At 37.6% G+C, this 26,240-nt stretch overlaps 2 protein-coding genes across 3 annotated transcripts in view; one reads left to right on the top strand and one right to left on the bottom strand.

Annotated features, from left to right (window-relative positions):
• LOC109076526 (protein FAM214A) overlaps positions 1 to 11,778 on the top strand; it is a 28,342-nt gene extending 16,564 nt beyond the window's left edge. Inside the window, exons 3-13 of the mRNA XM_042743718.1 lie at positions 4,620 to 4,802; positions 5,188 to 5,390; positions 5,476 to 5,601; positions 6,024 to 7,590; positions 7,742 to 7,858; positions 8,842 to 8,930; positions 9,117 to 9,213; positions 9,475 to 9,633; positions 9,833 to 9,901; positions 10,516 to 10,706; positions 10,970 to 11,778. Of these exons, the coding sequence (XP_042599652.1) occupies positions 4,620 to 4,802; positions 5,188 to 5,390; positions 5,476 to 5,601; positions 6,024 to 7,590; positions 7,742 to 7,858; positions 8,842 to 8,930; positions 9,117 to 9,213; positions 9,475 to 9,633; positions 9,833 to 9,901; positions 10,516 to 10,706; positions 10,970 to 11,123 (2,955 nt within the window). The 3' untranslated portion in view covers positions 11,124 to 11,778. The remainder of the gene's footprint in view (positions 1 to 4,619; positions 4,803 to 5,187; positions 5,391 to 5,475; positions 5,602 to 6,023; positions 7,591 to 7,741; positions 7,859 to 8,841; positions 8,931 to 9,116; positions 9,214 to 9,474; positions 9,634 to 9,832; positions 9,902 to 10,515; positions 10,707 to 10,969) is intronic.
• A 692-nt stretch (positions 11,779 to 12,470) lies between these two features.
• On the bottom strand, positions 12,471 to 15,203 carry LOC109076525. 2 transcript variants are annotated; one of them, XM_042743720.1, is made up of 3 exons: positions 15,052 to 15,203; positions 13,768 to 13,839; positions 12,471 to 13,651 (listed from the first exon to the last, which is right to left on the bottom strand). In XM_042743720.1, the coding sequence occupies exons 1-3, from the start codon at positions 15,200 to 15,202 to the stop codon at positions 12,741 to 12,743; spliced, it is 1,134 nt and encodes a 377-aa protein (XP_042599654.1). In that variant the 5' UTR covers position 15,203; the 3' UTR covers positions 12,471 to 12,740. The 2 variants fall into 2 exon arrangements, with proteins under 2 accessions (XP_042599654.1, XP_042599655.1); XM_042743721.1 differs by having other exon boundaries at positions 13,768 to 13,832; positions 15,052 to 15,159.
• Between the last annotated feature and the right edge of the window lie 11,037 nt (positions 15,204 to 26,240).

Raw genomic sequence — 26,240 nt, 5'->3', positions numbered from 1 at the left:
CAGCCTCATGCAGAAAAACGTGTTGGCCTAGAACTGTAGTGTTTAAACTGATCTCTCTGGTGCAGGCTGTAAGCAGATTTACAATGCTGGAGTCATCTGTAATCTGCTATTGCACCAGCACTGCATGTGGTCTGATAAAACCTCTTTTGCATACATACTTGTTAAGGTACAAGTCTTCACAATCAAATCTTTCATCAAAACTGTGACTGACAAAATCAGCATTGTTTAGAAGAAATGATTTCCCCCTAACCGTGTGATATTCTCAGATCAGGCAAACAGGATTCTTCGTGCTCCTTTGACAAATTTGATGCATTATGTAGATGTACTGTAACATTCACAACTCAAAGCCAGCACCCCCATTTAGAACAGGTGCTGGTATTGTGTATATATAATATACATTTTTAATACATTCATATTTTCAGTGCTATTTTTTTTCTAAGAAATTATTACAAAAAAAAAGCCAGATTAAGATGAACGAAAACTATATTTACTTCATAAAATAATGATATCATGACAATTGTACAAACCTGGCATTTTTTACTTTTGATTAAATTAATTCAGTTTAATTCAAGTTTATATCTTAAGTTTATACGTCAGAATTGTGAGCTTAAAAGTCGTTAATACCTTTTATTATTCTACTTATTTATTCCATGGTAGAAACAAGCTTCCATACTAAACAGCTAAAGGTGAAGAGAGACCCAAGTCTTAATTAGCAAGAATACAATAGAATCACAGGTGGTGGGATCTTTTGACTTGTATCCCCTCAGTACACTCTAGCAACCACATAGCAACACCCTAGCATTGTGGAGGTTACTTACACAAAAAAGGTCCACTCCCTGCTGTTTTCTTCTTATTAGATTGTATATAGCAAATACAACCTAAAAGTAGAAGGAAAAGATTTTAGTCACCTGTAATGGACACATTACACATGTTAGCTAATCATTTCTTTATGACAGAAAGATAGAACTTTATTGTAATCTCATTACAGTCTCTTTCTTTCTCCCTCTTGCTCTCTCGTCAGTCATCAGGATTGCAGTGAGGGGTGATGGGACATGAAATCGTCCTCATAATTACAGAACACCGATCACTCTGAAGCCAGCTGCCGTTAAGAGAAATTTCAGTACAGCAGAAAATTCCCAGAAATCTTTTTTTTTTTCTCCTCTGCTGCCGCTGGTTATATAAATGTACAGCTTAACTCTCTCCTGCAGTGCCGGGTTAATCTACAGCAGGAGAAACCAGGCAAGCACCCACAATGCCGTCTGATTATGCAGAGAGCGGGAAGAGTTTGCCGTAAATGTGGGTCAAGACTGGTGTTTCTGTAAGATATGAAGAGCTGAATCTATCAGCGGTACTGTGTTCTGTGCTCACTTATTAGTGGTGTGCAGTTTGTAGTTGTGTCGGTTTGCTCCTTTCATCTCATATCACGGAAAACCAGATTGCTCTTTATGTTTTATTTTCTCTTATTTTTATTTTTCATTTTTTTGTTGTTGTTTGTTTGTTTTCCAGTCTCATTAATCTGACTGATTTTAGACTTTTTTTATTGCATGAGAGAATAAGTTCAGGCAGTTCATAACAAAAAAAAGAAATCTATGGGTAAATTATTCTTCCTTTGTGTTGTATTTTTCTCCCTCTCGTTTGCTCCTCCTCCCTGTCTGAACCCAGTGTTCTGTCTTTCCTCCCCTGCTGAAACTTTACCTTTAACCTACATGAGGGAAATACTCTGGCTCTGTCTTTCTCTCCCCTTTTTCACTCCTCCTGTTCAGCTGGCAGTTTCAACCCCCTTCTTTCTCTCTCTGTTGTCTGTGGTTTCTCCTCATGCATTTAGCACGTGGGAGGAGTTCCCCGTAAGAATGTGTGTACACACACGCATATGGAAATGCATTCTGCAACAGCCAGCCAGTGCAGAAAAAAAAACAGGCCTGTAAAATACTCCTCCCACTACACAACCTAAAAAGACTTGAGGTTCTTCAGGCTCTTATAAGATTGCGTTTATGTAATGCTGACGAGTTTATATGTAAACATGGCAGGAATAAACAGGAACAAACATCATTATCCGCTGTCATGGTATTGCCAGCACAGTCTCAGCAGAGATCTGGTTCTTTGTTTCACAAAGTCACGCGAGATTAACTATCAGCTGTTCGCTGGGGGTGACGCTAGCACTGCATGTGGTGAAAAAGTCTCCGCCTTCTGTGCTGCTTTCGTGATTGGCAGGAGCTTGGAAAGTGCTGATTGGGTAGAAGTTTTCTGGCCCCTCCTATTGACTCAAGAGCTGTGTTTGTGCTGGAAATGTGGACAACCAAAACGAGGATGATGTCATAAGGGTGCTTAATGAAGGCAAACATAATGTCCCTTCCCTTGCTAGAGCTCTACATCTTAGAACCTTGTTTTGTTTGTTTTTTGTTTAATACACATTTAATGTAGTATTTCAAAGGTGAGTTGAATTTTAATAGCTGGAAAAGAGAAGTTCCTACTAAGATTTTAGCACTGTCCACAACTGTCCAGTGTCTCTGACAACAACTACTTTTATTGTCATTTACTGAATAAAATACCAGTATTCATGAACTGACATGCCTCTAATTTGGAATTTGGGGTCAAAGAAATGAATATGACATTTTAGTGGTGTTCATGCACTCATCTCATAATAAAATAATTCTGACGTGTCTTTAGAAGACTTTATCTCAGTCTAACAACTCCCTATTTAAGTACCTTTAGCAAAAGTCCTATATGGGCTTTTCCTGTTGCTTTTGTTAAACTGTGCTTTTAATTTCATGAACGAATGCCAGTAAATGCCTATATATTGAAGAAAATGTTCATTTTTCTGTTTGTGAAAGTAGGAAAGAGAGTATATTAGTTCCACAAAAGTGGGTCATAGAGCAGTTCTTCTCAGTATGTTGTTGTTTTCCTGGTCTAATAGTCCAACAGCTATTCTGTGTCTCCACCCGTTGGTTTTTCTGGATCGTAATTGGTTTGCATAGTATTATTTTTTGCCACAAAGAAACCACAGTGTGTGTATTCACTTTGTGAACACCAGCTGACATGTTCTGGCTAAAAGTATCACCAGTATGGAACTGGAAAAAAGGTTCATTCATGCATGCTCAGCCAGACACCATAAGAGCCCTGCTGTGAAATGTGGTTTCCAATCCACTGACAGATTGGAGTAACGAAAAGATTCCTAAAATAGACTTGAATGCATCAGTATTGTTTTGACACAGCGCTACCAAAAACTAAGAGCATCAATAGACTCTTTCTGTTTGCAGAGATATATTGAGTGGGATCATTCTATCATTCTCTGCCCCTTCACACCCACATTTAAAAGAAAAAAAAAATAAAAGTCTGGATCAGAACATTTAACACCCCATCATGTGAATGATATTTAACAACTGGATTTCAACTGCTAATCTGAGAATTATATTCATATGTGGCATAACAACCAATGTTTTTTAAATTAATTAATTAATTTCAGAAACTTTTTTAGTATTTAAATTACTAATATTTAACACTCTTCTCTCTCTCTCTCTCTCTCTCTCTCTCTCTCTCTCACACTCACACACACACACACACTCACACACACACAAATTTTAATCACTTTTCCTTGGCAAAACACACTTTTTGTCTGGAATGCTGTGATATTATGTGATTAAAAACACACACCTTTAGATGATTAATAGAGAGAGGGAGAGAGAAGGCTGTGCAGTCAGGGATGGGATACTCTCTGTTGGCCCTGTTGTCCTGGGAGTCTGACGCTATGAGAACAATAGGCCCATTGGCCGACTGTAACGGACCTCAACTGCCATGTAGGCGCTTTTGTTTGCAGCTCAAAGCTGTGGGTAAACCTGCTCTCATGAATCTCAGTTCTGTCTCGTTCTCAGCAAACATGGAATAATTACCAACACAACTAATGCTGTGAACTGCTCCGTATGTGTAATATCAAATTATGTGGACTCACCTGCACCTCAAGTTTAAATTGGGATGATTATGACAGCAAATGCTTTAGCTATTACGAGTCCTACTTTGAATTGTCAGCTTTGTTTTTCACACTTATACACAATAGTGTTGGTATTCAAACAGGTTGTTGGTGTCAAATCCAGCTGTGTTTTGGAATTTCTGACTCAGAATCTGGTGTGTCACATTTAACACGCATTTCTACATTCCATGTAAATCCAGACAGCTGGTTTCTTATTAAGCTGTTGATCAGGTATGTTTAGGTGCTGGAAAATACGCTGGTGAATGCGTGTTTGCTTAGCCCAGTTTCACAGCTGGTAAAGAGAGCAAAGATTGTTTGCTATGCATAAACAGTGTTATCTTCTCTGGAACTGTGAAACTGGCTATGCATTTCCGGATGTATTGAAACAGAAGTTAAATATTCTTCTAATGTTTCAGTAACCATTGGTAGTAAACCACATGAAATCAAAATTGAAGTTTTGTGGGTTTCTAGGCCATGTTCATTAGCTTTGAGGCTGATCAATAGCATTTAGAATCTATGCACTAAGGTGACCGGACGTTCCACAACCCGGGGACATGTTCAGCCCAGGTTTTCTAAATTGCCTAAAATAACCAGGTTTTGGCTGTCTGAAAACTCAGTCACTAACTCAATCAATGTCTCACCTCTGTCTTTTTAGGCAGCAGAGGAGTTCTTTGAGTATGATGCTGAGGAGTTCCTGGTGTTCCTGACACTCCTGATCACAGAAGGACGGACTCCGGAATGTTCCGTAAAGGGGCGGACAGAGGGTGTTCACTGCCCACCTGCCCAGTCTGCTATGCCTGTCCTTACCAAACATGAATGCAGCGACAAAATACCACAGGTGGGTTACACCTTTTTTTATTACCCCAAGGAGGGGCATGTAGTTGCATTTCACAATTTGTAAGAGTAAAATCTGATGTTAACAAGCAGTAAATTACATCCTTATGTTGTCATCTACAGCTGTGTATAGGAAAACATTATCTTTTCAACTCGCTGTTCTTTATTAATGAGGACAGAAAGGGATTTCTATTTGGAAACCTGTTTGGAAACAGTCAGAATGTTTGCTCAAGAGAGAAACTGTACGCTTCACCTTTAGGTTAATGACTCACAGTTTGTTGTGCATAATGTTTGTTATTTTGCATCTTAAAGTCACTAGTACTCTGTCAAAACCAGTTACAGGTCAGACAGTGTTATGTAGTAACAACAAAACGTTTTCCCCAATGCAGTGTCGTCAGGCAAGAAGAACAAGGTCAGAGGTCATGCTACTATGGCGCAATCACATCCCCATCATGATTGAGGTGATGCTGCTTCCTGACTGTTGCTATAGCGATGATGGTCCGACCACAGACTGCACAGACCTAAATGATCCAGCAATAAAGCAAGATGCCCTCTTACTAGAGAGATGGACTTTACAGCCAGTGCCCAGACAGTAAGACTTGCTCTTTACAGTACTTCCAATACACATTCTTTCCAACAGGTCTAGGGAATTGTAACAAAGTTTGTGTTTGTTGCAGGAGTGGAGAACGATTTGTTGAGGAGAAAACCTTGCTTTTGGCTCTGCGTTCCTACGTGTTTTTCTCGCAGCTCAGCGCGTGGCTCAGTGCCTCTCACGGACTTGTACCTAGAAACATCCTATACAGGTAACACACTCTACACAAAAACACTTTCAAGTGTAGGAAGAAATGATGACATTTATCCTTCAAAAAGCTTGCCATCTTTGTAAAGGATAAATGTGAAGCTACATTACATTTTGGTAGGATCTTAGGTAGGATTCTCACTAGGTGTGTTTTGGAACACAGCAATGTGTATGTTGGTGATTCCATGGGATTTGTTAGTGAAACGCAAGCAGAAAAATAATGTGTGTAAAACTTTGCAGAAGATTTTATATGTGCCTTTCAGGAGACTGTAGGAATGTTTCAGAAGAGATAGGAAGTCAGGGGAGTCAAGAGAGAAAGGAAGACAGACAGAAAGTCATTCCTTACATACATTGTATTATTCGATTCAGTGCAACAGTTTACATAAGAATGGATTTATTAACAATCCCATTTGCTGTTTTTTGCAGAATAAGTGCAGCTGATGAAGAACTGATATGGAACTTCTCACAAACACCCTCTGAACATGCTTTCCCTGTCCCGAACGTGTCCCATAGTGTCGCTCTCAAAGTGCGGGTTCAGTCTTTGCCTCGCCAGCCCAAATACCCCATACTCAAATGTAGCATCCACTCAGGTATAGCTTTTTTGGGCAAGAGAAACCTGGAGCGTGGAGAAGGTAGGAACCATCCTGGAGAGAATCGCAGTTCCCTCCGTCTGCCAGGATCTCCACTCTTCTCCAGGCCTCTACGCCCTTCCCCACCTCCCCACAGCCCTCTTAACACCCGTAAATGCCACCCTCGCCCTGAGTCCCCTCTCCCACCAGGCAAAGCTGTCAAGTGGCTGTACTCTCAGCTGAATGGCGGTGTGGACACCCCCCCTACAGAGGCATATAACTTGTGTACTGATGGGGCGGAAAGCCCGAAGACCTCAAGTGTGGCGTCACCAATTCGTAGTTTTAAATCCCTTTCCATTACTGACCCTTTAGTTACCCCCAGCCCAAGTCCCAGCTCCATCTCAGGTGAAACCAACCCCCTCATTGGCTCCCTGCTTCAGGAGAGACAGGAAGTCATTGCTCGCATTGCTCAGCGACTGAATTTATGTGACCCTACAGCTCCCCATCTCCCTGATGCTCTCTTCACTTCTCAAGAACCGCCAGGACACAAAACAACCCGGAACTCATCGCAGGATAAGGAACGCTTGAAGAAATCCAAAGAGCCCTTCCTCCCAGTCCCCCAGCCTCAAAACCACAATGGAACCAGTCCAGAAATCCCTGAGAGGAGCCGGTCTTCTCTCTTTGACACCCCCTTGAGCCCTAGAAGCAGAACACGGCTGGACAGAGTCGACCGCGAATCAAAAACTTCGACTTGTAGGCGCCTGGTACTCAGTGACCAGTCTGCTGAGGGTTCTCTGATTGCAGATGCAGTCCAGGACATCTCGAGGTTGATTCAGGAGCGACTGCAACATTCCTACAGTCTCCTGAATGGCACCTGTAAATTGAAGACCTCTCAAACCGAACAGGTTGAGACTAATCACGGAGCACAGACAAATGGCTTTGTATCATCAAGCCATGAGAAGTCTTCAAGTGCACCCAATGGTGAGGCAAGCACAGATCCTCATATTTCTCAAGCAACAAAATGCTGCAGATCTCCTGACTCTCATCCCAGTAAGCGGGACTGTTCCCCTAGACCACAAAATGTGGCCGGTTTAAAACTTGAAGACCACAGCGTCACAAAATCACAGCCTTTAACGGCAACTAATAAGCAACAGTATGCCAGTAGAGAATCCTGGACCTCCTTGAATAGCAACTCTAGCCATGGAAGCTCTCCTCAGGAGAATGGCCTGACCCAAACTGGATACCTCCAGCCCTTCAAGACCCAAGAGGCAAACCGTGCGAAAGGAGCAGAAAAGGATGTTTGGAATGGGTCCACTTGCCCTGAGAAGGATGAGAACCAGGAGCCCTGGGCTTCTCCCTCTAGCACACCAGCCGAAATTACTTGCAACACCTCCAGTCCTGCCCCTGCCCAGAGCAATCACACTGTGAGTTGATATGTCTCTCTCTTATGCATTCTATGTGCAAATGCACTAAGGTTAAGTGGGTTTATAGGAATACATTTGTTTCTTGTTGTGTTTTAAAATCTTTAATTGAAACTCCCTGCTGAATGTCTCCTCTCTGTCTTTGTATTAACAGAGACCCTCCCCATTGAAGTCATGCAGTAACTGGAAAAAACAGAATCGCCACTCCATAGACGGAACCGCAACAAAAGCCTTCCACCCCTGCACAGGCCTACCTCTCCTCTCCAGCCCGGTAAGACTATAGATCTCTCTGTCTCTCTTCAACACAGAGATTATAGCACAGCGTCTTTCTGAAAGGACCCCAGAGGCTTTGTCTGTGACTCATCTACTCTCACATCTGAATCACTTCTTGTTTGTCTCAAATGCTGTCCACAGAGTTTATATGCCTCCTAGATGACATGCTAATGAAGTCTTATGGGCCATAGACTTACAATAATAACTTCAACTTTTTATTAATACTTTCCATTAATACTCTTAGTAAATTAAGTCATGAGTGTTTTCAAATCATACCGATGACAGAATGAGTTCTGATTTGTATGGCTCAGGCACTTCTCTTTGTGTGGGAGTTTGGTGCTGTTACTCCAAATGAGTAGTGCTCTTGTTCTCTAGAGATCTACTCAAATGTAATTCTCACTCTTTCTATTGGTTTTCATTAAATGTTACAAACAACTAAACTCTCTTGATCAGCATTTTCTGCAAGACATGACCACTCTAAAAAAAGGTACTATTTACTGCTTTTTATGTACAAAATTCCTCTCCATTAAGATTAGTTTAGTTTTTATCTGATTAAGAAATTAAAAAAAAACTTTTATCATTTTCCCACGGATTTTAATGGTAGTTAATGATTAGGGTAAGCGATAGGGATAGGAAAAAAATCAATGCATGCCCATTATTAGACCCTAAATATTTGAGAATATTTGTGGCTTTTAAATCTGTTCTTGATTTCTGTATTCTGTCTTGATAGGTTTTATAGTAGCCACAGTGTTACACACACACACACACACACACATTACATTTAAAAAATAAAGAGGCTAAATAAGACAGAGTAAATGAAGAGTCCATACACATTGAAAGAAATGTATATGCGATTGTAAATTGGGTACAGTATGTTGTATCAGTGTAGATATTTATATAACGTACAATTGTGCAATTGGTCACAAGCTTGCAAAACAAAGATGTAAATGTGTTCATCTGCTTCCTCCTTTCTCCCCTCAGGTTCCTCAAAGAAAAAGCCAGACAGGATATTTTCGTTTAGACACATCTCTGATTCATTGCAGAGGTGTGCCATGGGCTGCCAATAAGAGGTATGACTTCCTTTCCCCACTTTATTTCCTGCTGTAGTGCCATTGTTCCATATTTCACTGTGCCATTTCCTTTACTGAGGCTATACCTACATACACTGCCATCTGCTGTGCACACATACACTAGAATTATCCCTAAAGCTCAGACTACCTAAAATGGCTGACTAAACTTTGTGTGTGTGTTTGCAGGGTTTTGAAAAGATCACAAGACTGTGATGAGTCTCAGCATCAGATCCTTAGTGCAAGCGCTCCACCCGCCAGCCTCAGCCTTTTGGGAAACTTTGAGGTAGATTAACAAATAATTTCACTCAAACACACACACACACAATTAGTGAACAATCCTTTGTGTCAGCACCCTCTTTCTTTATTTGGTCTAATGGTTTTGTTTTTTGCCCTGCTCATACATTTACCATATGCCTCAAAAATTTATAAAACTTCCAATGTCAGTAAGTTTAAATGTTAAAACTACACTTGTTCATAGACTTAGTCATAATTGGATTAATAGATGGATGGATAGATAGATGTTTCTTTGTGTTCATGTGTGTAGGAGTGTGTTCTGAATTATCGTTTGGAGCCATCGGGCACGGTCGAGGGTTTCACAGCAGAGGTTGGCGCCAGCGGAACTTTCTGCCCCAGTCACATGACCTTACCTGTTGACGTGTCATTCTACAGCGTCTCTGATGATAACGCACCTTCCCCCTACATGGTAATGACCAAAGCTGAGTTGCTTGGATATTTTGTGTACTCGTCATGGGTGTTACATTTGTGAAGTTTCTATAATTGTTTTCTCCCCTTTCTTTAGTTAGTAAAATTGTGTAAATACAGAAACATAACATTTTTAACATTTTTATGTTATTTAAAAGGCTCATACTTCATCTTGATTGAACTCTCCTGCTTCTCTTTAGGGTGTCATAAACTTGGAGTCTCTCGGTAAGAGGGGATATCGAGTACCTCCTTCAGGAACCATTCAAGTGGTAAGCATCAACTTATGTTATACAACACATAATTAAATGCTTACAAACTGTGTGTCATGATCATGACACACTTTTTGAATGAATAATAACTACTCAGAAGTATGTGTAATAAGCAGACTGCATTGTGAGAACAAAGGAAAATGTCAAGCGTTAAAATAGTTTACAGATGCGCCCTCTACTGGTGAATGTGTAGGAATTACATTATGTGAACAGAAGAATATAAAGAAAAACGATTCACTTACTAACCTTTTCAGTGTTGTCCTTTCATAGCTGTGTAAATCCCCCCCAAAAAAGAAAAATTAAGCAAGCTTTTTCATGGTAATTGACATTATAACATAACCTGTGCTTCCTTTAAAGTCTTCGATTTGCATTAGTCATGAACGAATCACTCTAATGCGGTGTTTTTAATGAATGATTTCGGACGATAGTAAAATAAAACTGATATTTTAATAGCGGTTTTAATGGATTTCCACCCACTCAGATAATTAGCATCTGTTTCTGATGAAATGCTCACTGACTGCAACTGTAAATGAGTTTGGATTCGTGCTCGTGTTTTCCGTTTTCTGTAGCTTTGACGCTCAGCGGATGTTTTGTCTTCTGTCTCTGTGTACCAGACCTTATTTAACCCCAATAAGACAGTGGTGAAGATGTTTGTGGTGATGTATGATCTGAGAGAAATGCCCGCCAGCCATCAGACATTCCTGCGGCAGAGAACCTTCTCAGTCCCAGTCAAACGCGAGTTCAATGGACAGAACAACAAAAAGCCAAGTCAAGGACGAACCCTCCGCTACCTCGTCCATCTGAGGTCAGTACCATAGCGTGAAGCTGACCACCTTGAGTGCTCACTTGAGGATTTTCATTCTGGAATACAGGGCTTAAATGCTCATTGTTTGCTGTCAGGTGATGCTGTCAAGTGCTTTTGGTACAAACCACACTTGCTTAACAGACCTCCCCTTGAGGAAGACAAGGAAACTGTCATTAGCAAATTATGTCTGATTAGTTGTTTTGTATGCATTAGTGAGCCTTATTAAATGTATGCCCTTTTTCTCTCTTCCATCTGTCTCTTAGGTTCCAGAGCTCCAAATCTGGAAAGATCTACCTCCATCGGGACATCCGGCTCCTTTTCTCCCGTAAATCCATGGAAGTGGACAGTGGTGCTGCCTATGAGCTCAAGTCATTCACAGAGTCACCTGCCGACCCCCCTTTCTCTCCCAGATGCTAATTTAATCTAGTCTAGTCAAGTCTAGTCTGATTTTAATCCAGCATAGGGGCCTTACTAAATCAAAATCTGTTTGTATGGGAATTAAAAATAGAGAAGCCCACTAAAGCGTGTGTTCACATGAATGCTCCCTTTCCTAAAATACCCACAAATGAATCTTCAGTGCTTCAACATTTTTAGGTTTAAAACAACAGATGGTTGGGAGTTTTCATTTAGACTTATTTCCAAACGTTCAGCATGGCGTGAGCAGATATGATGCAGGAAAAACGAAATCAACGGACCATTTTTTAAAAACAAAAGTCAAGTAACTGAATAACTGCAAGGATGTTTGAAGAGCACTGTGTTTTCCCACCACAACTGGAAGAAAATGAGTTTTGTTCATTGACTTTTTTCTTTGTACTGTTACCAAACCACTTTAATCGGAAGTGTTGCAATAGAAAAACAAATATCTTACTAGCTTAGTGTTTACATATTTACTTTTTTGTCATCAGTTATTTAATATTTAAATTGAACTTTCATTTACTGCACATGTGATGCCTGTTGTGCAAAACATTATGATGTAGTGCAAAATATGTTTCAATCATACCATGTATTTTTGTCTTTCAAATTCAGATCTTAAATAAAAGAATTATATATCTATAAAATTACCTTTAAACATACATATATTTGTGCTTTGTTTTTGACTACTTAAAAATACAAACAACCGTGTGTGTGCGTACCTGGGATTCCCTACATTATGAGGACCAAATGTCCCCACAAGTATAGTAATACCAGTAAATTTTGACATTTTTGGGACATTTGTGATTTGTCCCCAAGAGAAAACAATCTTATAAAGCATATAGAAAATATGTTCTATCAAAAATAGAAGAACGTTTTGTGTGAGAGGTAGATTTAGGTTTAGGGTTAGGTTGAGGGGATAGAAAATACAGTTTGTACAGTAGAAAAACCATTATGTCTATGGAATGTCCCCACAAAAAAAAAAAAAAAAGAATTGTGCATGTGTGTGTAGAAAGCCAATGAAAATGATTAATCTCTTAATTTTAAAATTCTCATCAGAAATCAAATTGTTTTATAATTCGTGATGAAACTTTTAGACCTTTAATTTACCTATTAAACAGAACACAAGCCCAATACCCACACTTGTGTTTTGTGTTGGTGCTAATGGAAGAAAAAAAAGGGAAAAAAATTTCAAAAGTGCAAAAGTATCCATCCATGCTTCTCTTGCATAGTAACCACTGAATGGCTGTGGAACTTGTTCAGTTTGTCTCAGTTATTTAACTTTCTGTTAAAACAAATATATACACGTTAAGAAATTTTCTGCAGATAAAAGTAGTAGAAATTGAGAGGGCGTTTCTTTTTAAATATCTTTTTATGTTAGTATGTAAAGTTGGATATAATGTACACACAGCAGTACACAGAAGTGATATTTGTAGCAGAACAATGACCTTACAACAATAGAAGAACACTGAATTCACAATAATAGAACTAGGTCAAAATAATGCAGGCTGAAAAAAGTCCCTGCATGGAGACAAGACCTGAGAGTCTCTTTCATCTTCGTTTTTGAGACCTTTTTGAGGCTTTCATACTGGTCGCCTTCTTAATGAACAAGATCAGTGATTTTCAGAGCGGTAGCACAGCAGAAACCACAGGAACAGGAAGAGAATCAACAAACAGCAACATCGAAACAAACCCACGGAGGTAACAAGAAAACAAAATAAAAGCAAAAGCAAAAAAGCAGCAATTGGTAACATCATATCTGCTCCTCGGGTCTGCTGCTGCTGGTTTGATTGTCCTCTCCAGCCTGATCCAAAAAGTGCTGCTCCTGCTGCAAGTACTAACCCAAGTCCCAATAATCCTCCAAATAATCCAGATGCTAGACCTGCTACTGCTGTTCCTACTGCTGCTAATCCTGATGCTGCTGCTGATGCTAATGCTATTGATGCTACTACTCCTGCTGCTGTTAGTGCTAATCCTGATGCTCCAAATGATGCTAATGCATTGAATGCTTTTTTTGCTGCTTCTATAATCCATTGTGCTGCTGATTTTACTTGGGATACTGCAGACTTTATTAGATCTTTTACCCATTTTATTAGACTCCCTGCTATTGCTACTAGACTCACTCCTACAAACAGTTTCAATGCATCTTTTAAACGCTTTATTATTTTTATAGCGCATTGTAATTGTGTTTTTGCTATTGCAACTATTGCAGCTCCTGCTAGCTCCAACTATTGCTGCTCCTGTTAGTGAACGTTCTGCTACCATTGATCGCAACATTGCTGCTGCTAATCCTGCTATGCCTCCTGTTACTCCTGTTACTGCAACGGCTAGTAGTTCTGTTCTTTCTTCTTCTTCCCACAGTGAGTGTAAAATGCCAATTCCAGCTGCTGCTCCAGCTGCTGCTCCGACTACTCCTTCACCTACTCCTGAAATATATGCATAAACTACTACTACAACTGTTACAATTGTAATTGTTAATGTCAGTGGTGACAGTAGAGTTTCCCTTGGTTCTTCTGCTGCTGCTTTCTCTGCCGCTGAAACAGAATAACAATTCTTACTATTAAATGTCACCACATTATAAACAAATAAAATATACTCACTAGCATGTATATGATATTGATGTTATCTTATTATAGTTTAAATTTCTTACCCATGTTGTTTGATTTTAATTTGTCAGGATATGATGTCTTAGGTCTTCTGTAAGGCTGGAAGAACCTAAGTCCTGAGATATGGACAATGGAAACACAGTGTATTAACATTCAGAAATCTGTTTCCACATCTCACCATAAGATGATAGGGAAAGAGAGATCGAGACTCAAGATTTTTTATTTGTCACATACATGGTTATGAAATGTAAGTCAGGTCCGCTTCTTGGACAGTGCAATTATTAAAGAATACAAACACAAGAAAAAATATATATTAATATGGTTATGGGGAAAAGTGCAAATAAAATAAAATGCTTATTAAAAAAAATAAAAAATGTGCAGTAGACTTTATAAATATTAAGATGTGCAGAAATGTACAAGAGAAGAATGTGCAAACAGGTTGTACAGGAAAGCTTCTTTCTCACCTATGCTTCCTTCACGTTTGTCCCACTTACTTCCCTTTACTCATTATTTCCTTCACCCAGTTTACTCAGAATGGTCAATTGCAAAATATAATGTTCTACATGAATGCATTTGATATTCAAAGTCAGGTTTGGTATCTTTTGAAATGACTCAATGTGACTGGTCCAATGGTCTCATTCTCATAAGAAGTGAAGTGCTCACTGTAGAGTGTCTGTACTTTCCCAGTGTCTTTCATGCAGATTACAAAATTCGTTAGTTCCTGCCTCCATCTGGAGGATGTTTTATCTTGGTCTGAGTACTTAAGGAAAAGTTGTTTTTGGAAAAAAAACATGTTTATCTGACTAATAATAAACTGTCATTTTTGATATTATTCTGATCTACTCTGAAATTATTTTCTCAAGTACATTAAGTGAAGGTATATGTTGCAAATTTTACAATATTAATCTACTACCATTTCAGCTAACCTTACAGTTAAAAATCTGAAACCATTCACTCTGAAACTGAAGGCATTGCTACAGAGAAGCAGGTAATTCCCCAGTTTGAGGGGCTCACAAAGGGCTGATCACAAACAATCAGAATTATTAAAATCTTTACATTTTTAAAAGTAAACATCTTAAAATAATATGCACAGCAACACCTCAGCAACCTCAAGTACAACATTAGTCAACAATAACTAATACTGAAAATCCAGCGTTTATTAAGTTTGATTAATGTTAATTTTAATAATCAACATTTTACTAAATGTTAACATTAGTGATTAATGCATAATAACCTAACATGAACTAACAATAAACAATAATATTCTACATGCGCTGTACATTGTATAATTATTTTTAATAAATGTAATAATGTGAAACCTGACAAACCTGAAGTGAATTTGGATCCCAAAGAGCAAATGAAAGCAGATGAAATGCTTAATATCATACAACAGATTAGTCTTGTGTTCTTCAATCTCCCGTCTGAGAACACTGCACAGTATGCTGTTGTCTTAAATACTTGTATGCAGATGAGTCGCATCAGTCACATGACCTGCAGGAAACTGCAGCAGGATGAACAGGCTCAAAAGCACATTGAAGTGAAAATGAAAGAAGTGAAACATCACCAAACCTTTTAAAAACACTTAAAATATTATAAATGAATATTAAATCAGAGGTGCCAAAGCTTTTTACTACAAAGGGCCAAAAAATAAAACTGAATTGACTGAGGGTTGTGAAGTAAAAATTGCGTTATTTTAAAATAAGTTAAAATAAAAAGAAAAATGAGACATGAAGATATGCTTCAAGTACAATTAAGCGATAAATATTACTTTTGGCTAACATTTTATTTTAAGGTGTCCTTGTTACACGTTACATGTACTTACTATTATAATAACAATTATTCATGCATAGGCCTAATTACACGCAAGTAACCCTAAATCAAACCCTAATCCTAACCCTATATAATAAGTACATATAGTGAATTAATATTACTTAAATGTATATTTACACTGTAACTTGGACAACTTAAAATAAAGTGTAACCTACTTTTGTTATACTATGGGCGGCTTTCTACAACAGTAAAAGAACCAAAACCTCAAAAGATATTGAGCAAATAAATATAACAAGCAATAGGATGAAAAATGACTAATTATTTATGTTTTCCACCTTTATATGTACGGAAATCACACTTTCCTTCTCCCGTTCTCTTTCGCAAATACACACACAGTACAGACACGCACTCGTGCACACACATGGAGGCACGCACAGAAACTTGTTGAAAGAGCTGCCCAGCTAATTTATCAATAAATTAGTTCAGCAGCTGAAAAACTACATGACCTTTCTCAGTTGCTAGGTTCTTGAAGCAGTTCAACTTAAAAGATTCATAGTTAGTAGAGACACTGCTACTGAACAGTGATGAGAGATGCATAGACACAGGTTATCCTCTTTGGTCTTGGGCTGCAGGTGGGGGACATTTTTTAATGACATGTTTTCAACCTTATGTGTTGTTGGAGACGTTTTCGTCCACTAGGGGGTAAAGTTGAGTCTTATTTTGGCCACAACTTTCTCTGTGTTTCAGCTAATGGAATGATTTTTGATGACAAATCTTATTTTGACACATATTTTGGGAAAATGCTTTGAAAATTTTCAAAAACTTAACAATACACTGTGGGCAAATTCACTACCCTTTCGTTATGTTCGTGGATGAAAACATCCACTAAATTAAACTGCTGTAAAAATGTATTAGATAAATATTTTTTCCTAATTTTTTTGCATAAATCTATTAATCAACCTCAGTCCTGATCAAAACTACCAAATGTTTAAAAAAAAATCCAAGATTTTAACTCTTTAATTACCAAGTTCATAAATGATGTCACTGATTTGGGGGGAAAAAACACACAAAATGACATATTTTCAATATAAAAAGTGATTGTGGACTGGATATTTTTTTACCTTTTATCACAGTCTTGGGCATGTCAAAGATTAGTAACAACATTGGGCTTTGATGCATTGTTAATTTTTGTGCAGCATTAGATTTTAATTTTTTTCTCCCTCATTTGTTGTTCGTGGCTGTTTTTGCACCATTGACTTCCATTATAATGACATTTTTTTGATTGCAAAGCCATGACACCAAATAATCATGTATTCTTGATTGTTTGTGGTTTTCCCTTTTGGTAAGAGGTAAAATTTGTTATTTTTATAGTTAATCACTAGGTGGGACCATTAACCCTTTAGACAGGCCTGTGCAAAAAAAAGGCTTAGTTTCTGGCTTGTATGTGGAGTTATATGGAGTATAACAGCAAATTATAGTATTTGTGTGTGTGTGAGATTCTTGATTGGTGGTGGTTTTCCCTGTTGGGAAGAGGTAAAATTTGTTATTTTTTACAGTTGATCACTAGGTGGGACCTTAACCCTTTAGATAGGCCTGTGCAAAAAAAGGCTTAGTTTCTGGCTTGTATATGGAGTTATATGGAGTATAACAACAAATTATAGTGTGTGTGTTCCACTGTCATTTCACCTGTGTGTGTGTGTGTGTGTGTGTGTGTGTGTGTCTTCACAAAAAAAAGACATATACAGATAAAAAGAGAGTGTGAGAGAGACCTTTGTGCACTTACCTTGATGTATCTGAAAAAATCCAAATATGCACCTCAGCTCTCAGAACTACATGGAGTAAACAAAAAAAAAAAAAAAGAAGTGTGTTTATGCACCTGCTGCCTTTTGATGGTGAAAAGTACGGATGGCCTATGTGTGAAATGCTTGTCTTTTCTTAATGGTAAAGCCAGTTTAAAACCTTAAAATCCTGTAAAAAAAAAAAAATCTACTTTGCATCAGATTTATGAACATAATGTATTATGAACCAAAATGCAATACCAACTTCAAATAAGCTGCAGCTCGCTGGAGAGGTCAAGCTGCATAATCATTTCTAAAACTTTGGTACAAGTCAAGCCCTTTCTCGTGTTGCTTGCTGCTCTTCTCACCATCAAATGACCAGCAGGATGGCATGCAAGTGTTTAAATCCACGTACTTTGCTTTTGTTTAGTCTATACTTATCACCACCATTAAAAGGCAGCAGGTGCATAACTACACTTTTGTTTACTCCATGTAGTTCTGAGAGAGAGAGGTGTACATTTTGATTTTCTCAAATACATCAAGATAAGAGCGCAAAGCTCTCTCTCACACACTCTCTCTCTCTCTCTCTCTCTCTCTCTCTCACACACACACACACACACACACACACATATACACACACACACAATATAATATGCTGTTATACTCCATATAGCTTCATATACAAGTCAGAAACTAAGCTTTTTTTGCACATGCCTGTCTAAAGGGTTAATGGTCCCACCTAGTGATTAACTATAAAAATAACAAATTTTACCTCTTACCAAAAGGGAAAACCACAAACAATCAAGAATACATGATTATATGGTGTCATGGCTTTGCAATCAAAAAATGTCATTATAATGGAAGTCAATGGGGCAAAAACAGCCACGAACAACAAATGAGGGAGAAAAAAATTAAATCTAATGCTGCACAAAAACTAAAAATGCATCAAAGCCAATGTTACTACTAATCTTTGACATGCACAAGACTCTGATAAAAGGTAAAAAACAATTACTTTCATATTGAAAATAAGTCACTTTGTGTGTTTTTTTTTCCCCAAATCAGTGACATCATTTATGAACTTGGTAATTAAAGAGTTAAAATCTTGGATTTTTTTTTAAACATTTGGTAGTTTTGATCAGGACTGAGGTTGATTAATAGATTTATGCAAAAAAAATTGAAAAAAAAAAAATTATCTGATACAATTTTACAGCAGTTTAATTGAGTGGATGTTTTCATCCCGAACATAACGAAAGGGTAGTGAATTTGAACAATGCACAAGGGTTAAACAAAATAAAGTAAAATTAAATAAGCAGTTAACTCAAGCAAAAGGGAGTAACGTGACATTCAGCCAAGTATGGTGACCCATACTCAGAATTAGTGCTCTGCATTTAACCCATCCAAAGTGCACACACACAGAAGTGAGCAGTTGGGGGTTCGGTGCCTTGCTCGAGGGCACCTCAGTCGTGGTATTGCCGGACCGAAACTCGAACCCACCACCTTTGGATTAGGAGACAAACTCTCTAACCATTAGGCCACGACTTCCCCATTATGAAAATTCTTCCCCCAAAAATGTTCCACGCTACCAAAAAAACCATATAATAAAATATAAAAAAACATAATACAAAATAAACAAACACACAAAAACCAATGACTAATATAACACTACATTGATATTTATTTTTACCTCTATAGTGCTATTTTTTTCTGCTCCTCTTCTTTGTGTCACTGCCTGCCTTGTGCCCCTAAATTTTTTTTTTTTCCACTATTTTTTTAGAAATGATACTTAAAGAGCACATAAATGGCAAAACTATTTTAACTGCCTGCGTCATGCGTTATGATGATGTATGATCTTATGATTTTTCGTTGAAGTCAATTTTATTTTATTCTAACATTATTTTAATCAGTTTGATGATCAGTCAGTACTAAAATGATGTTTACCGTCAGAAATTATTTTGATTAATATTTGGGTGTGAAGTGCACAATAGTCATAAGAGGGCATACTTCTGAAGAAAAAAGAGAGAGAAAAAAAACAAAAACCTTTCGTGCAGCGCCCCGCAGTCATTTTGCACCCTAGGCATTGCGCAGGTTGTCTCATAACCCGTGGACCCCGTGGGTAACCTGCGGGTCGGGTTGGGGCAGGTAATGAAATTGGCACTTTATTTGCGGGGCGGATTGGGGCAGGTCATTAAAAACCAAATAAAAAAAATCCATGTATGTTGCGTGCAACTCCCTATAGCCGATATTAAATATTTGGAATATTTTCATATTTTATTAGGTTCTTTGATAACGTTACAATACGAAGGTCTATGTAGCAACGTAACTTGCATGATGTCCCCGATGCGCGGGTCTTCTCATAGCCCGCGGTCGGGGCAGGGCGGGTCAAGAAATTTTACTTTATTTGCGGGTGGTCTGGGGCGGGCCAAATATTTTCATAAAAGGGGACCCGCGGGTTGGCAAAAAATCCGACGCGCATCACTACTAGGCAACAGCCTATGTCTCCTATTCCACGGCCTGGACCTGTGTTCATGTACTCATATATTGAGGCGGCACAGGCTGAAAACACTGCTAGCATCAGTAGGCCTATGTGTAGTAAAAGAAGCATGTCTGCGCCATTAATTTCCAGGAGGGGCAGACAGGGAAATCATTTCAGAACAGGAAATCTCAAAACTCTGAAACAAATTCTGAAACATGGACAACCCTATTTTTTTGTATGGACCTGACATAAAAATGGTTTAAATCTTTATGTTGGATACATGCAAAATAATTAAAAGTTCTCTCCTGAACTGCACCTTCACTTACATTTTTCTTTTCGGTCTATTTATTTTGCCCTGATATCTATCTCTCTCATGACTTGATTTAACAAAACTATACTTTTTCTAAATTGCCCATGCATGTCAAAATCAGTACATCACTACAATATCTTTATATAAAAATCCTAATACTGAACACGAGTCATGTTTTTCCCTTTCAAAAATTAACCATGCTTTTATTATAGCAAAAGTACAGTAACCAGGGTTTTTTTTTTTTTTTTTTTTGCAAATGGATTACCATTTGTATTTATTTTAAAATAAATTAATTTGTAAGTTAATTTTTAATTTGTGGTTACCATGGTTTAATAGTAACCATTGTCTTTGGATTTATAGTAAAATCATGTTCATTTTCTTAAGGGTGTGTTGTTGACTGCCCTAGCTCCCCCTAAACCTATTATAAAATATGATTATTTTTCTGCTAAATTACTACTGTAACATTACAATAGATAATGATATCCTTCATACAGTATTTTGAGTGATGATGAGCAATGGGCTGATGCTGCTTTACTAAGTAAACAAAGACAAAACTAATAGCATATTTAAAGATGAAACACCAGCCAAAGCATTGCCAGTCACGACTAACCGATTCATGATCTATTAGAAATTTAATTATCGAATGGTGGATTCGGAAAATAATCACTTTTGTACATTCGGCAGGCAATTATACAATAATAATAGCGGGACAAATCGGCTGCCAGGCCACCTGGAATTGTCCCGGTTCCCCCAATGGCCAGTCCACGCCTGATTTTCATAGACATGCAGAACGTGCAGGATTCATATATTGTCTTTTTGTGGCTTAATATTCACAGACACTAGTCCATATCGCGTTTTGATTCAAGTGTACTGACCTAATTTTGATTTATTCCTCCAAAATGTGACATGTTTCGTCTGCGTTAAGCTATAGGAATTCCGTTTTTAAGACTGGATTCTGCAAACCAGACTGTGTTTTCCGCATCGCAGAAATTATAGGGCCATATACAGTCTCAGAACAGTCAGTGCAATTTGGGAAAGAAATCAATTAAATCTGTATACGGATGTGTGTAAATATTCAAATGTAACCCCCTTTGTAATCATTAACATTTTCATAAGTAACTGTAATTTAATTACTATTTTTTTCCTTAGTAACTGTAACTGATTACAGTTACATTTATTTTGTAATTAAATTACATAACGCCATTACATGTAACTAGTTACTCCCCAACACTGTATACCACAGGGCTGATATCAATCGAATAAAGCCAATAACAACAAAATCCATATTCTGAGGTGTCACAGAAGTGGCATTTAGATACATCTACACAGGTTTAATGCAACAAAAAAAGATGCCACAAGTGCATTTACATTTAGTCTTTTAGCAGACGCTTTTATCCAAGGCAACTTATAAATGAGGACAATAGAAGCAATAAAAACTTTTGGTCGTTTCTTGGCTAAGGACTTAGCTGCTCAAATTGAGTTGGGCAGGTCAGTCCACCAGGAGGAAACAGTTAATGTAAAAGTCTGTGAAAGTGATTTTGTGGCTCTTTGGGATGACAAAGTGTCCTTTATGATAATTCGTGTCCTTTAACCACCCATAATCCTTTGAACTCATTGCTATTCACAAAATAAGAATTGGAGGAAATTGTGGACGTGCATCTTAATTTCCTCCCAAATGAAGCCAAGAAAAATGAATCCAAAATATCTCAGATCAGTGGTGTGCACAGACCTCCAGAGGGGCAGGGGCTAAGTGACATTGACATATGGGAATAGTCATGTGCCTAAGTGGGATGGCATACAAATGGCACTGCACAAGTGCCTGGACAATGCATCTCTCTTTTTATAAATAAAAAACATTGAACAGACAATAATTTTTCTCAACTTACTTTATTGTCCGAACACTTGTGTGTCTGTGCCAGGTTCAGGGCTGCTAATTTGCTGGCCAACTTGGCCCTGCCTGGTGGATTGGCTCTGACCTGTACTGCACTGTAGGCCTACTGCATCTACCTGTCTTTGACATGCATGGTTTCTTTTTTAAATAAACATTGAATGTATTGATGCTGTGCCTGACTTTGTCCCCTTTTCATTTTTCCCCCACAAAATTCTGTATTTAATTCTGCTTCTAAAAATAAACAAACCTCTAACTTAATCATCAATATTACACAAATAGTAATAGCCATATTCTTATCTGATTAAAGACAATATCATTTAAATGTGAAGCTGTTCTTAGACATTGCAATCGAAAATAATAATAATAAAAAAAATAAGACAACTATGCAAAAATGTTTGTTTATTCAATACAAACAGGTGTTTACTATTCTAGCCTACATCTTAAAATGTCAAGTGTCAGAATGTTCACATTATATTAAATTTCATATTCACATTTCATATTAAAACCCTATTTTTTTTTTTTTTTTTTTTTTTTTGCATTTACCACATTACTGCAGACTATTTGGGAAACTGATTGTGCCTTTAATCTTTGAAACAACAGGAATAATTTTAAGGGGTGCTGGTGCATCGCAGCTGGATTACACAACACAAACTCTAAGGAGCTTTATATACTGTATATACAGTGTGTGTGTATATATATATATATATATATATATATAAATATATATATATATATATATACACACACACACACACACACACACACACACACACACACACAGGTACATCTAAAAAAATTAGAATATCATGGAAAAGTTCTTTATTTTTTGTAATTTAATTTAAAAAAAAATCTAACTTTCTTATATTCTAGATTCATTGCACACAAACTCAAATATAGTTTTTTGTTTTAATTCTGATAGTTACGACTTATAGCTTAGGAAAATTAAAAATTCAGTATCCTTAAAAAAATTTGAATATTCCATTTTGAGCTTGATTAGTTTGATTAATTTTGAGTATAAATTCTGGGTACCTCCTGGGTTGCTCAGTGGTCCACAGTCCTCTTTTCAGATTAAAGTAAATTTTGCATTTAATTTGGATATCAAGGTCTGGAGTCTGGAGGAAGACTGGATAGGCACAGAATCCAAAGTCCAGTGTGAAGTTTCCAAAGCCAGTGATGATTTGGGGTGTTGTGACGTCTTCTGGTGTTGGTTCATTGTGTTTTATCAAGTCCTAAGTCAATGCAGCCATCCACCAGGAGATTTTGGAGCACTTTATGCTTCCATCTGCTGACAAGCTTTATGGAGATGCTGATTTCATTTTGCAGCAGGACTTTAGTAACTACCCACAGTGCCAAAACCACTTCCAAGTGATTTGCTGACCATTATATTACTGTGCTTGACTGGCCAGCCAACTCACCTGACCTGAACCTCACAGAGAATCTATGGGGTATTGTGAAGAGGAAGATAAGTAACATCTGACAAACAATACAGAGGAGCTGAAGGCCGCTATCAAAGCAACCTGGGCTTCAATAACGCCTCAGCAGTGACACAGGCTGATCACCTTCATGCCACGCCACACTGAAGCAGTAATTCGTGCAAAAGGAGCCCCAACCAAGTATCGAGTGCATAATTAAACCTACTTTGGAGATCTTGAACATTTCTGTTTTGTAAATCTTTATTTGATTGATCTTTGAGAAAATATCCTAATTTTTTGAGATACTGAATTTTTATTTTTCGTAAGCTGTAAGTCGTAACCATCAGAATTAAAACAAAAAACTCTTGAAATATTTCAGTTTGTGTGCAATGAATCTAGAATATAAGAAAGTTTGCTTTTTAGAATTAAATTACAAAAAATAAAGAACTTTTCCATGATATTCTAATTTTTTGATATGTACCTGTATATACCTGTATATATAGCCCGAAAGGGTTGTAGTCCAGAGCAGAGCCTCAGAGCGGAAGAAATGGCACTGTCAAATTCAGAGAGGTACATGTCAGGAACGGGAGTGAATACCAAAAATCTGTTTAGTTATTTCTGTGTGGCTTGGTCCAAAGATCATCTCATCAGATTTTGGGCAAAGTTGAACAAAATTTCTGGGAGGAGTAGTGAAAAAGCAGGTTTTTTTATTCAATTCAATATGGCTGACAGTCACATCCTTTGAAAATGACAAATGAGACATCATCATATGCAGCATAATCCAGGGAAGGAAATTACATAAAAATAACAGAATTTGGACAACGTTTTCAAAAGTTATAAGTGGTTTTGCAAGAATCGTTATATCTCTGGAACACTAGGTGGCGCTGTCTTCAAACTTCCGTGGTACCTCCGGGACATGGTGTTGATGAACCCTACCGATTTTTATGTAGATATGTCCAATGTTTCAAAAGATATCGCAACTTATGACAAATTTCATTGGTGGACAGGTGATTCAGTTGATCATGACAAAATTGACATCCACATATTCGAAATGATCCAAAGAATCCATAGACACCAAGATCATAATTTTCTGACTGTTCAAAAATTATAAGCAAATATGTGAATTTTTGGTATCTCATGACCCATAGGTGGCGCTGTTCCCAACTTTGGCATGGGCCCTCAGATCATGGTGTTGATGAACCATACCAAGTTTCGTTTTGATTGATCAAAGTTTGTCTGAGATACAGCCTCTGAACCAATTTTTGGTCAACTTCGTTAATTGGACCACATTTTAAGGAGGAGTAGCGAAAAAAAGGAACACTGTAATTACTATAATAATAGCCACTACTGTAATGGGTGGAGTCTTAATGTAAGGTTTAGAATGTAATCTTCATGAAGAGAGTAATCAGATGTACTGTTTTAATTTTGTAGAATTAGTGGCACGTGTCCGTCAGCAGATGTTGCAAATGACTTTTTATTGTTGTTAGCATAACTGTGTCAAATAAACATACATTTTATATTTTTAAAAAGTTTTTAAAATATGCTATATAATATATAAAAACTAATATATATTAAACTTTTTCAAATATAAAATGTGTATTGTTTTTATGTCGGTGTCCATCAGCGAATCTGCTGATGGACATGTGCTGCGTTGTCATGGGAACATCCCAGCTGAAGATAATGAGGAAATTATGTCGCTCCATTTGCCAAGTGCATTCCTAATGACTACTTAATGGCACGCATGTGCCCTGCTCACTCCAAAGTCCCCACTCCAAGGGGATAGGGATGATCACTTCCATTTGGAATTTGCCCGGGAACCGTTTGGTACCGATACTAGTAAGGCACATCCCTAATTGTGACATATTGCTTATACATTAATTTAAATAAATATAAAAGGATATATTTCTTAAGTAAAATTAAGTGCACTTACCAGGAATTATGAATAAAGCCTCTAATCTTCAATCGTTCTCGCGCTGCTCCAGTCGGCTGGATTTCAGATTTGAATGATGCGTGCACAATCCCATAATGCCACACTACAGTAAGTTAGTGTAAAAAGCAGGAGCTACAGTGACAACACCTGCCTCTTGTAAATGAATTACAGTTGACATGGAAATATACTGTTAACAACTGTAAAACCTTATTTGACCCATAATGCATTGCGAATTACAGCTACATCTTGTAAAATATTTAAACAGTAATATTCTGTAAAATTTTGCTGTAGAAACTACAGCAATTTTTTACAGTGTGAGGTACAGCACCGTCTCCTCCATTATGATGTAAAATATAAAAACAAAAATGAGCAATTCTGGCTCCACCTATCCTGGCAGGATTGTCCTCTTGTCAGCTCTCCTCTCGCACGGTTGCTATGTGACAAAACCGTAATCGGGAACACCTGGTGGCGGAATTAGGAAATCCTGCAAAGGCAGAGCATCTCACACACTTAGTAGGGCCCGATCGTGCACTTCAGAGGCCTGTGCCTTGTCCAAATACCCACACTTGCGGTCTTTGCATCACTTGACTACTTATATGATGTATTTCTTGTATTTGGGCTAAGTGTTCAAGTGTGGATGAAGACCACAAGTGTGTGTACAACTTTTCATTACCTACACTTTAATTTCTGGTGCTTCTAATTAAGTGAATTTAATTTAATTTTTTATTAATGCCAAGGTACCAAAAATACAAATACAGAGAATATCAACATAACGTGCAAAGATGTGACATTACATGCAAAGCACCATTTATAGACATATGCAACAGTAAATAAATAATACAAAACAAAAGCTTTAACAAGATAAATTAAAAATATTAAATAAATTATTTATTTTAAAAGCTTTAAGATTCTTGGAAGATTAAATAGTTTGGATATATTGTTGAACCTCTTTT

This window comes from Cyprinus carpio, chromosome B18 (assembly GCF_018340385.1).
Source record: "Cyprinus carpio isolate SPL01 chromosome B18, ASM1834038v1, whole genome shotgun sequence".
NCBI lineage: Eukaryota > Metazoa > Chordata > Actinopteri > Cypriniformes > Cyprinidae > Cyprinus > Cyprinus carpio.
The sequence above is the reverse complement of the archived record's forward strand: the minus strand, read 5'-3'. Positions and strand labels throughout refer to the sequence as shown.